The sequence below is a fragment of the Numenius arquata genome, chromosome 25 (genome assembly GCF_964106895.1).
Source record: "Numenius arquata chromosome 25, bNumArq3.hap1.1, whole genome shotgun sequence".
Classification (NCBI taxonomy): Eukaryota; Metazoa; Chordata; class Aves; order Charadriiformes; family Scolopacidae; genus Numenius; species Numenius arquata.
Window position 1 is genome coordinate 393,109 of NC_133600.1, and position 14,059 is coordinate 407,167.

General features: G+C 45.9%; 1 protein-coding gene across 5 annotated transcripts in view; it reads right to left on the minus strand.

Annotated features, from left to right (window-relative positions):
- Positions 1-1,509: 1,509 nt before the first annotated feature.
- LOC141475472 (excitatory amino acid transporter 4-like) overlaps positions 1,510-14,059 on the minus strand; it is a 39,994-nt gene continuing 27,444 nt past the window's right edge. For 3 of the 5 annotated variants that reach the window (XM_074163850.1, XM_074163851.1, XM_074163852.1), the window contains 9 exons: positions 13,742-13,946; positions 12,823-12,865; positions 12,044-12,384; positions 9,561-9,794; positions 8,318-8,512; positions 7,731-7,865; positions 6,160-6,263; positions 3,859-3,886; positions 1,511-3,187 (listed from right to left, as the gene is read on the minus strand). In XM_074163850.1, coding sequence (XP_074019951.1) covers positions 3,882-3,886; positions 6,160-6,263; positions 7,731-7,865; positions 8,318-8,512; positions 9,561-9,794; positions 12,044-12,384; positions 12,823-12,865; positions 13,742-13,946 — 1,262 coding nt within the window. In that variant the 3' untranslated portion in view covers positions 1,511-3,187; positions 3,859-3,881. Of the gene's footprint in view, positions 3,188-3,858; positions 3,887-6,159; positions 6,264-7,730; positions 7,866-8,317; positions 8,513-9,560; positions 9,795-12,043; positions 12,385-12,822; positions 12,866-13,741; positions 13,947-14,059 lie in introns of all 5 variants that reach the window. The other 2 variants (XM_074163847.1, XM_074163848.1) reach the window with 2 other exon arrangements.

The following is a 14,059-nucleotide window of genomic DNA, read 5'->3' on the forward strand; positions in this document are numbered from 1 at the left end:
CAGCACTCCAGGTGTGGCCTCTCCCATGCTGAGCAGAGGGGAAGGATCACCTCCATAGACCTGCTGGCAACACTCCTAATGCAGCCCCCACCAGCCTTCCTTGTGGCAAGAGCACACTGCTGTCTCCTGTTCAACTTGGTGCCTGCCAGGTCCTTTTCTGCAAAGCTGCTTTCTGGCTGGGTGGCCCCCAGCATGTACTGGTACATGGAGATATTCCTCTCCACCCCTAGGGGCAGAACTTTGCATTTCTCGTTTTTGAACTTCATGAGGTTCCCGTCAGCCCACTTCTCCAGCTGTTGAAAGATTAAATGAAATTTAAAAATTCAACGGAGCCTTGAGACTTGTCTCAGTGGTATCCAGTGAAAGGACAAGGGGCAATGAGCACAAACTGAAATACAAGAAATTCTATTTAAACAAAGAAAACACTTTTTTTTATTGTGAGAGTGATTGAACACTAGAGCAGGTTGCCCAGAGAGGTTGTGGAGCCTACATCCTTGGAGCTGGTCAAAATCCAACTGACAAAGTCCTGAGCAACCTACTCTAGTTGACCCTGCTTTGAGCAGAGAGTTTTGACTAAATAATCTCCAGAGATCCCTCAACCAAATTACCTGGACCGCACAGGAGAGTCTGCACAGCTGGGACGGCAGGAGGACATACTTGTCTACATACACACCCCATGTGCACTAACAGTCCTTAATGGCCCTGGGCAGCCTCCCCTGGGGGCTGTACCCACACTCGTGAGCCCAGGAGCTCTCAGCTCAGCCCTGGGCCTTCATAGCCCGAGCTGTATCACTGACAGGTCTCTCGCTCAGCAGCAGCTGTGGACCCTGCTGATCTGAACTCCAATCCCTGGACTAATTTTTCAGAGCTTGACCTCAACCTTGCCTCGTCATTGTGTGCCTGCCCAGCAATCGCCAGACCTGGCTTGATTTCAGACTTGCTTCATCGCTATGCTGTTGTCTTACAGTCTGAAATCTTGACTGGACCTGGCCATTGTCTCTGAGCCTGTGCTGCTTGCCTTTCTTGGGTACTGTGGACCTGGGCCTCGAGTGGTGATGCCCTTGCCCCATCAGCAGTGTTATTGACCTCAGTTCCTGTCCCTTAGGGAACAGAAGAAAAGAAAAGTGGATATCGAGGGGAGAAGAACTAACAGCTTTCACTTTGCTCAAATACCATGCCATTAATGCAACGTTTCAGTAAGTAATGTAAAGTGATTATTGTTTAAGCCTAAGAGACCTCTTCCACATAACCTTTGTTTGGGGTGGATTTCGTAGATGGAAGTATGTGCTTGTGTGCTGTGCAGCTTTGACAGTTTATGGATGTATGCAAAAGATGGCAAAGAAAAAGCTTTAGGGAAAGGCCTTGTAAAAGTCCAAATTTAGTATTTGACCCATGACGTAGGCATATGGAGATAAGGAAGTGTAAAACATAATGCTGAAAGTAACATCCCTAAATTTGTAAGGTAATGGTCCTGAGGAAAAATAATAGAAAATAATCCTGGAAAAGCATTGTGGAAAAAAATTCCCTTTATTTTTCAAATATGCAAACTATCTTTATTGACACTGAGACTCACAGCATGAAGAAAAAGCCCTTGGGAATTAACACAGTCAAACTGCCAGAATGCTATGGACATACTGTACAGCACTGATTTCCAGTTACCTCTTTCTTTCTTGGGCAGAGCAAAAGAAGGGCATACAATTTCAGGGCAGTTTTCATGGGCAGATCTGACTCCTGAAACAATGTGCACACATCACATACATAATGTGACACATGGCCTATCATCTGAAAATCCATATTCTCCATGGATTTTTCTATCTTAAAAGTAATTTTGAAGAGATGTGTCCTAACCCAAGAGCTCCTCATGTATGTATGCATGCATTGAGATAGCTCTCTGTTTCATCCCAAATGTTGCCCATCTAATCATTAGGAATAAATCTGTTTGCAAATAGGAGAAACTCAGAAAGTTCCTGCAAGTAGAAGCAGTGGGACATAAACTCAAATATCTGATAATTTAAAAAGCAAGTTGTTAAAATTATTTAATACTTTCAGTTATCCAGTTTTGAAGGCTGAGTTAGTACAAGGTCAGTGTTGGGTTTGGAAGGAGTACAGACACTTTTGTATTCTTGGCTGAGCTCTTAAAGCCTGCCTCCTTGCAAAGTCAGATGCAAGGATGTGGGTCCTTGGGATATGCGCAGGGAAGTCAAAGATGAAGTGGAGAATTTTCTCTATACGTTGAGAAGTTCCCATTACACCACCAGCAGGTACAATTCAAAATCAGCATGCACTGAGCTCCTTCCTGCTAAACCTTGCTTTGGAAGACTCATTACTGGAATGAAGTTAAATAGCCTCTGCTTATGCAACTAAGGACAGGCTTAGTTGCATATATCAAGGTGGGCATCAAAATGAAGTATGCAGCTTTACAGAGTGAGAGTTTAGTATTGCCTTTCCTTCTTGGATTAGCAACAAAAAAATTAACTCTGTGTATATGTAAGTTTGTGCACATACACCCCTTTCATATATATATATTTGTGCAAATTCCTGACAATACTTTACTGTTCAGATACTGTAAACAGATAGATAATCCCAATCATAAATTGGTTAACAACATGGGTAAACACCAGAGCTAGAAACTGTCAGCTGAATTCTGAAATTCCCCATGGGAGACTGGTTTGCAGTACTTGAAAATGAGGTCTCTACTTGTTTGTGCTCCATTAATCTTGTGTTGAAAGCAGGAAATCACAAATGGCAAGGCTTGTAGTATACTACTGTGTGGGAACATCTGATATCATGTTGATGCAATGTGGTATGGAGAGCCCCTTTTGTGATATGTTACATGTCTGCTAACAGCAACTGAACACAGGTTAGACTCCTGCTGAGTTTTATTAAAGTATCATTAGGATCCTTCCAGATAGCCTTTGAAAATGATCAGGCTGGAAGGACCTTTTGCAGTATCTCTAAACCAGAAAGCACGTGCATATATTATAAAGCCAGAAGGGACCCTTATGATCATCTAGTTTGACTCTCTGTATAACCCAAGCCATAGGACTTCCCAGAATTAATTCCCATTTGAGCCAGAGTCCAATCCAACAATCTTTTCTTCCAATTCATCCATCATTTTGCTGTCTATATACAGGAAGTCTCTTCAGCAATATAATTCAATGCTTTCTTGAAAAGTTGGACAAATAGTCTGGAAAAAAAAAAGAAAAAGAAAAACAAGATGCAGTTCAATATGGACAAATACAAATTACTATACTTAGGTTATAATAAACAACTGCATAAACACAGGCTGGGAAATTACTAGCTAGGCAGCAGTTCGGCTTAAAATGATGTAGGAATTATCATGTATTACCACTGGAGTGGAGTTAATGCTATCATGCTGTTGTGAAAAAATAAAGCACTTGGTTGGCTTTTATAAGCAGGTCTGTTCTTTAGGAAGGTTTAGACTCAGTTCAGCTGAGCTGTGTTAATGATAAGCTAGTGCTGTCTTAGCCCTCTATAGATACAAGCTAATGCAGTGTATCTTAAAACTCTTTGATTAAGATCCAGTCTTTAGATACAGCCATCTCATCAAAGTAAGAGTCTAACCTCACTAAGATTTAAGATAAGATGAACAGACTTGAATTTGCTGTATGTATGCATCACAGACAGTTATCCTGATCAGCTGATGCATAGCATGCTGTTAAACTATGGTAACTTGTGTCTAAGATCTAAATCTTAATGTACATGAAATATTCTTTCCTCAGTGCTCAGCACTAATAAACCTTTAGTTGGATTGTTGTCCCAAATTTTAGTTACTCTAAGAAAGATGTGGAACAGCAAGGAAAAAGTCCAGAGGAGAGGAACGTGAATGATTATTACCTGTGAGGGTATACTGGGTCTGTTTAGTCTAGAAAGGAGAAGAGCAGACATTATAATAGTATTCATACAAGATAAAAAATTGCTGCAAAGAGGAGGATAATAATTTGTTATCCTACTCACTTGCCCTCTGCTAGAGCAGATCTCTTGTCAGAATAAGCAACCTGCCTCACACAGTCAGGAAACAGCCTGCTGCCGTAGGCTCTGGGGCCAACCACTGCTACATGGAGCTACAGTACACTGCGGTTCACCCTGCTCTGTTACCCACTTTTATGTGAAAGAGATGCATGTGTCTATTTATCTCAGATTCCCAACAATCATACAGCCCTTAAAAATAGAATACTCTGCCTACAGGATGTGGAATGTGGCAGCACTAATATATGTATAATCCTGCAATTCCTGAAAGACCAAAAGATCCTCAGGATCTGGCTTGGGACATATCAAGAAATGTGTTTTAGGAAGCTTTGTTAGTGCTGGGGAGCTGAGAGTGGGCAGTTGTGCGGTTGTGGTTGGCAAAGTTGACCCCAGCTGATGCCTCTGAGATCCACTTAGGTGCACCTCTGAGTGTAAGGCTAGGGCTTCGAGATAAAAAAGATCAGTGTGGAAAGCCAGGGCAGAGGGGTTTAAGTGATATACGGGGTTTGGAATAATGAGAAGACCTCAAGTAAAAGCTGCCCAGTTTAGATAGTTGGGCTGCGCAGCAGGAAGCTGCTTGCTGCTGCTTCTGGGCATAGCCATTTCTAAAGCAGGACAGCTTCGCTGTAGTAGCTGAAAAACTGTGGCTCCTTTCCATCTTCCTGATTGTATCTAGATGTTCATTTTCTGGATATTCATGGACCTGAATGTTATGGAGCAAGCCCTGCTGTTCCTGTTCACTGGAATGAGAGATACAGGCTGTGTTCCTGGCCGTGCCAGGGAAGGGGGATACAGCGTGCATGAAGCAGGTCCCTATTTCTTGCTTGAGCCTCTGAGATGTTTTGGAAACAGCAGCTGAGCTCCATTTGGTAGGAACTGAGAAATTTATCCTGAATTCATAAGTTTGGGGTCTGGCAAACTTGTACAAGTGCTGGGAAGTGACTGGGTCCTGCCTAGAAAAGATAAGGAGCTGTAGAAAGACAGAGATATTTTGAAGCACATTCTGGAACAATGTGACTGAAGGGAAGTCACTTCTGAAGTAGCCGAAGATGAGCAAAGGAACCGTTTCCTTAGGAGTCTTATGATGAGGAATGAGACTGTTCTCTGAGCAAAACTGGGGTGGCAGAGTCTTTCCTGGCATGGAGGTACCACCCAGCTGCTCAGCTGGGCAAACTGTTCTTAAACTTTGCATTTCCCCTTCTGCTTTCACCAAGAAGAGAACAGCTTGCTAAAGAAAAATAAAGTTAATTGGTGTTTGGCAGAGCTTGTTGGGGGGGGGCGGGGGAAGAGGGGGCTGTTTCAGAGGCTGAATAATGGGTATAATAGATTCTTTAATTGTTCACTGCTTTTGTAATCCTTCGCAAATGAAAAGCCTATTGACCCCTACTTGTGCTACCAGCCAGCACAGTAAGCCCTGTCCCTGCTGTATGGTCCCACATTCCTTCAGGAGCTGGGTGAGTCCAGTACCTGCACCCAGAAGGGTTGCCAGAGTGAGAAGCTCTCAGTAAGCATCGTCTGCATATCTGTGCAAACACTGGGACTGTGAGCAAGGAGGACACTGTGTTTATCATAAACAGTCTTGCCAGAGAAGAGAGGAGAGGAGTGCTGGGGCTCTCCAGAGATCTCCAAATGGCCAAAGCTAAAAGCTTTACATGCTCGGGGGAAGTCTTTGACCAGGTGAAGGCTTTGCAGCTGTATCCTGCAGGGTGGAGTCATCATGGCAACCATCCATGGGTGGTGGTGTCCCCGACCCACCTTGCCGCTTAGCTGTGCTCAGAAACGAAGGAGCTCCTATTTCACCTCATTCACTGAGTCTTCTTTACTCGGGTCTAACTTTTGGACCCCATAAGAATGACTAAATCAGGCTTTTGTGGAATAAAACTTTGCCATTTAATTTTCTCCTCTTTAAGTCAGAAAGAGATGGGGGAGAAATGGGATCAGGGAAGACTGCATGTGGGAGAGGGGGGAGAAAAGTGTGCATCTTGGAGAGTGGATCTTTCTCTGTCCTTCACTATGGACTTCCGTTTCAAGTCTTGGCTCTTTACAGCATTAATCTGCACTCCGCTGCCCGATTTCACAGTGCTGTCTCACTCCTGGGGTGCCTGTGGGTGTCATTCTGGGGGCAAACCAGGTGGGAGAGCTGCTTTTTCTCCTCTATCACAGATTTACCAAGTTCGCAGTCCTGCGCGTCCAGCTCATGCCGGGAGAGATGCTCCACAATGCCAGCCCCCAGAGAATCCCCCAGGACATTGGTAGTCGTTCTAAGGCGGTCCCTGAAAAATCAGAGAGAAAAAAGAAACATAGCTTCTTAGTAACAGCTAAGGGGATGAAGACTATTTCAAGAAATATCTTCAATGAAACTTTTTCTACCTTTCAAGTCACTCTAATAATTGACACTTCAACATTGACAGAAAAATGACTCCCAGAGAGCCTTCATTGACTGGTAGCCCTGAGCACAGGCTTCACATTCATTCCTGCTCTATTGCATTCCCAGTTTCTCACTTTAAAGTTTTGGACATGCCACAAAATGAGGGAAACGCCACTGTGGTTCCACATGGATGGTGGAACCTTCTGCAGACTCAGATGACCCTCACCATATCTGTTACACTTGAGTTGCACTTTGCTTTACAAAAAGTGCAGAAATTCTGTGACTCACTGCTGCTGTAGATCCAGATTTCCTCGGCATGGACAGTGTACACTAAGACAAGGCACCAGATTCTTCATGCAAAATGGCAAATCACCCTTTGTAGCGAGATATTCTCCACAACCACAGCTGTATATAAGAGCCGAAGCTATCACCAGTCCAGCAACCCATCCCATCCTTCAGCGGTAACAACAGAGAAGACTTTTGGTACCTGATTGAAACCAACCTTTCTTGATAAGTACAGGATGTAACCTGGTGTCTAAGGAGGCAGAGCCTTTTCCAGCCAAGTCTGTTCTTAGGCACAGTTCAAAAGAGAAGTGGAAGTGTTGGGCAAGACTGTTTCCAACTCCTCAGCCGTGGCTGGGAGCAGACTTTGGCTGCTTTGGCTACAAACCAGCAATACAAGATACAGAAGAACAGAGGAAACATGGACAGTGTATCCCTCAGTCAGGGTTTTGTTGTGTTTGAAAAGATTGAGAGAGTGAGGACTGTGCACAAATGTATTCTTCAATCTAATTTCTGTGACATTAGATTCCTGCACTCCTGTGAAATCACTTGTCCCAAGGTTTAAAAGGGAAAGAAAGGTGAAATGGAGCAATGTAGCTGACTAGCTGCACCCATCTAAACACTCTAAACCCATCTGACTATCTGCACTTGTCTAAACACTCCTCAACTTTGTACAGCCCAGTCTCATCCCACGTCCTGTGTTTGGTAGCACAGAACCATCACTCTGCAGTGTGAATTTACTTATTATTGGCACAACCTGTCCCTGCTGGTCTGGAGATAGTTTCTGGGTGCCTTTTAAGGTAAAGCAAACTGAAGACATTCTGCTTTGGTGACCAGGCTGATCTGCAAGTAACCTCTGATGCCTTGGGTTGCTGAAGTACGTGGTGAAGACTCAAGCAGGGGCAGAGAGGGCTACTGTGCAAAGGTCTCATGGATACAGGAGTGTTTTAAGCTTAATGATACAGTTACTGAGACTGCTTGTAGCAGAGAGTATTTGGGAGTAGATGGGGAGTAGTTGGGAGTACAGACGAGCTCTGTAAGCACTGGCAGGGAGCACAGAGCAGTACAGGCTGCTGAGCAGAGGACTTACAGAAACCAGTCCACAGCGATGATCAGCGTAATGTCTTCAGTAGGCAGCCCCACTGATGTCAACACTATAACCATAGTCACCAGTCCTGCCTGGGGAATACCTGCGGCTCCAATGCTGGCTGCCGTGGCAGTGATGCTGAAGGGAACAAGAAAGCGCAGCTATCAGCAAAGGGAAGAAAAGAGGTAGTCACATTTGCAAAAATGTCAGGAAGTAACTCAAACTCATAATCTACAAAACATCTTCGCAGCCTTTCTGCCCTCGTCACCGAGCAGGATGGTGATACATGGGGCATCAACACAGCAGCCAGGCTCCCCCCTGCCAGGCACCCATCCATAACAGACTGCACACTGCAGCTCTAACAAAGGGATCGCTTAGATCTGGAAGTGCAGTAAGGGCTCAAGTGGAGCCTCCAAGATGTGATGCCCAAATTTTATATGCTTCTACACCTGGAGGTGAAGTACACCCTTCTTTTCCATACTTTTTTTTCTCATTTTATCTTCTGAGCCAAAGAGGAACCTGACCACACCACAGATAAACCAACAAAACTGAAGTCCTTCCTGTAGTCCCATAATTCTTTCAATAGTCACCTTATTGTGATGATCTGCCCAAAGTCAAGTTCATAGTTGTTGACTTGTGCAATGAAGATGGCTGCAAGGGCCTCATACAGAGCAGTGCCATCCATGTTAATTGTAGCTCCCACCGGCAGAACAAACCTCGTGATGCGCCTGTCCACACCATTATTTTCTTCCAGGCACCTGAAGGTGATGGGCAGAGTCGCTGAGCTGAAAGGAATTTACAAAACAACATGAATTGGGTATATGCTGAATTTGGAAGAGGGACTGAGTCTCTGCCTGGTGTACGACCTTACCCACCTGCTTTTTCACCCTGCCATGTGAGCCAGAGGCCAGAAGCTGCTAGGAGAAAGAACAGTCTAAGCAAGGCTTCCTCAGATACGGTGCATGCTGCAGTTGCACATTCAGACATGGCTTTCCTCAGGGGGCTGGGGCAGGGGCTGTGTAGCCCTGAGGCTGATGATGCTGGTGTAACACCAAAACAAGCTGATGCTGGAGGATTCAGGGTACATAGGACAGAGCCTCAAGACCAAAACTCCTTTTCCAGCTATTAAAAAAACTTGAGCCCTTTCTCATCCACCTCAGTGCATAAGACAAGAATGACCCAGGTGTGAGAATGTATCTCGCAGAGAAAGCAGATAATTGTTTCTGAAAGAGAATATGAGCAGGAAAAATGCAGCGTGTTTCCATGTGAGAATGCACGTGGGAGAGATTGTTATGTGCTTGCCAGGAAATGAAGACAGCAAGAAACACAGCACTTAGTGAAACAACAGCTATCTACAATCCCTTGCTTTAGCATGGCAGTGTGTCATTGAACACACAGGTGTTTCTGCCTTTGCCCAGGCCTCCTGTGAGTTTGATGCCAACTGCATACAGTATGTGTGCTTGGGAGAGAGAAATGTGCAAATGTGTGCAAGCACATGTGTGTGAGAGGTATGTGCGTGGGGAATAACGCTGCAATTCAGTGGGATTTGATATTTATCCTGAGCTCAGCGTTTCAGTGCTGGAGGCAGAATCACCACCACTATCGGTAAGGAGGAATAGGGGTCATGCTGTCATGGTTAGAGGTGGCCACATGATTAGGGCTTCTGAGCAGGGGAGTGGGAATCTTTCCACTCTCAAATGAGCTTGGCTGGACCAGTGCAAAAAGCTGCTAGTATTAGAAATTGTGAGACAATTTTAAGGGCAACAGAGTGCTGAGAAGCACCCCCAGAGCATCCACACCAGCCCCAACCCTACTCCAATATAGCCATCGTACCTTGAGGAGGTGCCCAGGGCTGTGATGAGGGCCTGCAGAAGCCCTGCAATGAATACCCAGGGGTTTCTGTGAGTGACGATGAAGTAGAGCAGTGGCAGGATGCAGAGGGCATGAATGAGGAGTCCAACGATGACAGTGAGTGTATACATCCCCAGCTGGCCTCCCATCACTGCTAGGTCATCCATCTCCAGGATTTTGCCAGCAATTAAAAACATGATCCCAACTGGAGCGTACCTGTGGCAGAAACACAAAGCCGATGCTCAGAACTGGCACCCACACTTTCATACCAGCTTTAATGCATGCTGTCTGGACACATACCCAATAAGCCAGCACACCAGCAGTGCTCACTGAGCCTAATCATTGGATGATACTGCTGGTGTCTTTTCTGGAAACCTGGAGATGTGGGACTTGTTCACCATATGGCCAAAAACCAGCACTTGTTGCACTGTTGAGGACCCCAAGACTCTGTTGTGCACACAGCTTGGGCACTCCTTCTCCTACATGTTTCCACACACTCCTTGTAGAATTAATAGGGGAGGTTATGTAGAGGAGTCTTCAGAGTCCCTTCCTTTCCTAATAGAGCTTGGGCTGAGAGTATTTTTTTTTTTTAATGAGAGGCACAGGGAAGTACAGGAGAAACAGGGAATTGAGGAGTAGAAGAAATAGTGTCCTATAGGCTCTGGGATATCATCCTTGCTATCTTCAGATGTTCATATTTAGGGAATAGGAATATATAGGGTAATCCATATCTGGTGTAGCAAGGACTGGGCACACCAACACCTGTGAAAGCAGCCATTGCTTATATAAAAACCCATTTTGAGGCACACTGCTATCCTTTCCATTCCTTACAGCTTTTTTCCTCCTCCATAACAATGCATCTCATGAGCAGCAGTGAGGCTGCACAGAAAGGAAGCCATAACACAGATGTGGAGAATATCACAGGCATTAAACTAAACATGGACAAATAACTGGACCAAATAAAATCCCAGTTCCATGGACACGCCTCTCAGGGTTTGGCCTCTACAGCTCAAGAGCTCACATGCAATTCATGCACAAATCTCAGAGGTCCACATGCCAAATTCCAATTTAGCCTGGGAGGTTTGGAAAAGTGTCAGGAAAGGATTTCACAAATATTTCATTTCCTCTGATCTTCCTCTTAGAAGACAGTCGTGGCTGCAGCTAGTGACCAGATCTCCCCAAGAAAAACAAGCTCTTGGGAGATGCTCTGCAGACTGTGGCTTCAGGAAGGAGTGCTGGGCTGCAGCTGACAGTACCAGCGGGATTTTGTAAGTCGGGAGGTCTCTCCAGACACGTGTGCACAGGCAGTTTCCTGAGTGTAACCAACGTGCTATGCATCAGCACCCTGCCTTCCTTCACTGCAAGGGGGAGCTGAAGGAGGCGATGTTGAAGGCACCTTGAAATTGCCTCTGGGAGTAAAGTGCAGGTCTGCTTGTGCCACTGAGCTCATGCCTTCCATTCTGTTCCCTCGGGCAACTCTTATCTCTTCTTAGGAAAGCAAAGCCCCAAGTTCTGTCTCATCCGTGGAGGAAAAGATCCCAGAGGGGCTGGGGCTCCCCAGCGCTCTGCTACAAGCTCAGGGTTGTTCTTCTCCTTTGTGTCTTTCTGTGTAAGGCCTGTCCTCCTGTGCCCAGGATGTTGCCCTGAGATAAAAGACTGTGACTAGAAAACCAGGGAATGGAAGCTGGTGTGATGTAAAATGGAAGAGGGTGTGGGATTGACAGATCTCTGTCAGATATTCCCATGTATTCTGCCAGCCCCACATCTCTCCTTTCTCGTGGTACCTACCACAAACTCCTATTTAGATCTTGAGCCCTAGATGGGTAAAGACCTTAAAATAATAAGATTTGGTAAAATGCTGCCTTCTAGAGAAGACTCATCTCAGCAATGCCTTGCTTATCTGGACCATGTAGCACAGGCAGCCTTACAGAGAAAGCAACAAGCAGCTGAGCTCTAGTGGAGTTGGGACCCGGGAGACCTCAATCTGAAAGGTGGTAACTTTGAGTTGACCTTGTCAACTCAGCTCATCTCTCAGAGCTGGTGCCAGCCTGAGCAGCGGGAAAGCGGCAATGTGGCAGTAGGTTATTGTGATCCGTAGCTAAGTCAGGCTCCTGGAACATAGCTGGAAGGAAAGCTTTTTGTGGGAAAGCCTCACACCCTACCCCTGTTGGTAAGGCTAAGAGATCTTCCACTCCAGCTCTCTGGTCTTCCAAGGATGTTTCCAGCAGCCTCAAGGAAAGCAAGTCCTGGTGTACCTGATATTTCTAAGGTAAAAACAAAAGACAGGAAATGAAATGTGAACAAATATCCCATCCAGACTTTTCCCTCCAGCCTGATGGAGCCAAAGGAGAGCTGTGCTCATTTGCTATTCCTGTGCATGTCATCCTTAAAACTACCCCACTTCTCATCAGGTCAGTGGAAACTGCACCTGCAGACCTCCTGCTCCAACCGGCTGTGCTCCTCACCAGATGATAATGGCCACCAGCCTCATGATGGCTTCGTTGAGGCAGTTAAAGAACTCCCGCAGGGCCCGTCCCTTCTGCTTCATGCTGCCGATCACCAAACCGAAGCACATGGAGAACACTACCAGCCCCAGCGCGTTCACCCCATTGGCTGAGCCCGGGATGGGAATGACTTCTTCAAAGGTCAGCACCTCGGAGATGGTCCCCAGGGCATGAGTGACGTTCTCCAGGATGCCGGTGAAGTTCTCAGGCGCAGGGATCTGAGTGGTTGTCACACCTGCTGTGACATTGCTGCTGCGGAGGACGGTTCTGGTGAAGATCCTGGTGCTGTACTGCGTCTTGTACTGAAAAGAAAAAGTTCATAGAGCTGAAGGTCAAAAGAGACCATTGAAGCATCTCATTTCCCTAGGACCAAGATATTCTGGCTTCTCTGATAACCCTTTATACTGCCTCCAACGGCACTAGCACTACAGAAGAGACAAATCCTTGGAGAATCTGCTCCCTTTTCACTGCCAGACCAAGCCCGCTACCTGAGATCGCACAAACCCTTCATGACTCTGAGTGTGGGATGGGACAGAGGTTGAAGTCCCCATCTACAGACATCTTGAACAGCTTGTTGGGGGGATGGTGTAATACTGACTAATGACTGCAATGCCTCCTGGAGCAGTCAAACCTGGCAAAGTGTGAAGGCAGTATAAAACAATTGCTAATCCACCCCTCAGAGAAACAGATTGGACCATGGTCTAGGGCACCATGGTGGTAGGCCAAGTAGGATTTCATACCTGTTTGAAGCAGGCTTCTACCAGGTTGGGCGGGAACATATTCCTGCAGTAGATAAAACAAGGAAAGAGTTACTGTCCTGTTTGACTAGCAAGAAAACATGGGCTTCCTGGCCAACTCCTCTGTCCTGGAACAGTGTGTCAGGTCACAACTCTCACAATACCAGGCTACAGAGCAGATTGATGCTTTCTGTCTGACAGAAGATGGCAATATGCTGATCTGGAGCCAAGCACCTTCCTGCATCTTTTCAGATTCTTACTGCATCTTTTCAGAGTCCAGAAGGTTGTATTTCAGGTATGTGGAAAGCGACTATACACATACAGCACTGGGATATGGGTCCATTGTAAAAGCATCATCAAACCCAACTGAGTCTTGGAACAATAGCGTAGTACAATTTTTAATATACTACCTTGCTTCCAGCCTCATCTCTACAACTGTCATTTGAGCTTTCTGTTATCTTGTACCTCAGAAACATAGCTTCATACCACTTAAGATGGTACAGCTTTGCAAATCACTGTGTAAGGTCACAGCAAGGGAGGGAGAGACAATGTCTCGGCAAACACTTCCTCAATTTCCTTGGGTCAGTGAAGATGGATGGGACTGGCCTTTGCTGGGTGAATTTCTGAAGGGCATGCAGTTATTGATAGCTGCCATTACTTGTTTTGCTGAGCACACCTTGGCCTCTTGCATGAGTACCTCTAACAGAAGGGCTGGACTCCAGAGCTCCAGGCCAAGTATTCAATCTCAGAGTGGCAAAGCCAGTTAGCTAGTCTGAGCTAGAAGTAGTACGCTGGGCAAGACAGCCATAAACCTCTTTCCTAAGAGTGTATGCCTAAAGCTGTGACACTTCAAAAGGACATTCCATGGAGGAATGTAATCTCACTGATATGGTCTCAAAATGAGACCATCTTGTTCACCTACCTCACCAAGTCCATGAAGGCATCTGTGGTCTGCACCTGCTCAATTCTGCCTTCTCGGTGAAGCTTGTCCTTAGATCCTTTTCCTGGGTGGATGATGATCACCATGAGGATGCCAATGAAGACTGCTATGATCGTGGTCACCATGTAGTAGACTACAGCCCGCATCCCCATCTTCCCTGAGGCTCTGCCATCCAGTGAGGCCATTCCTGGGGAGTCACATAGAGAGACAAGGTGAGAAGGTCTATTGTTTTGGAGAAAACATGCCTGAGTTGGATGGGTAGCTGGGGTCTCTAGGAAGCACAGCATGAAAGGGGGAGAC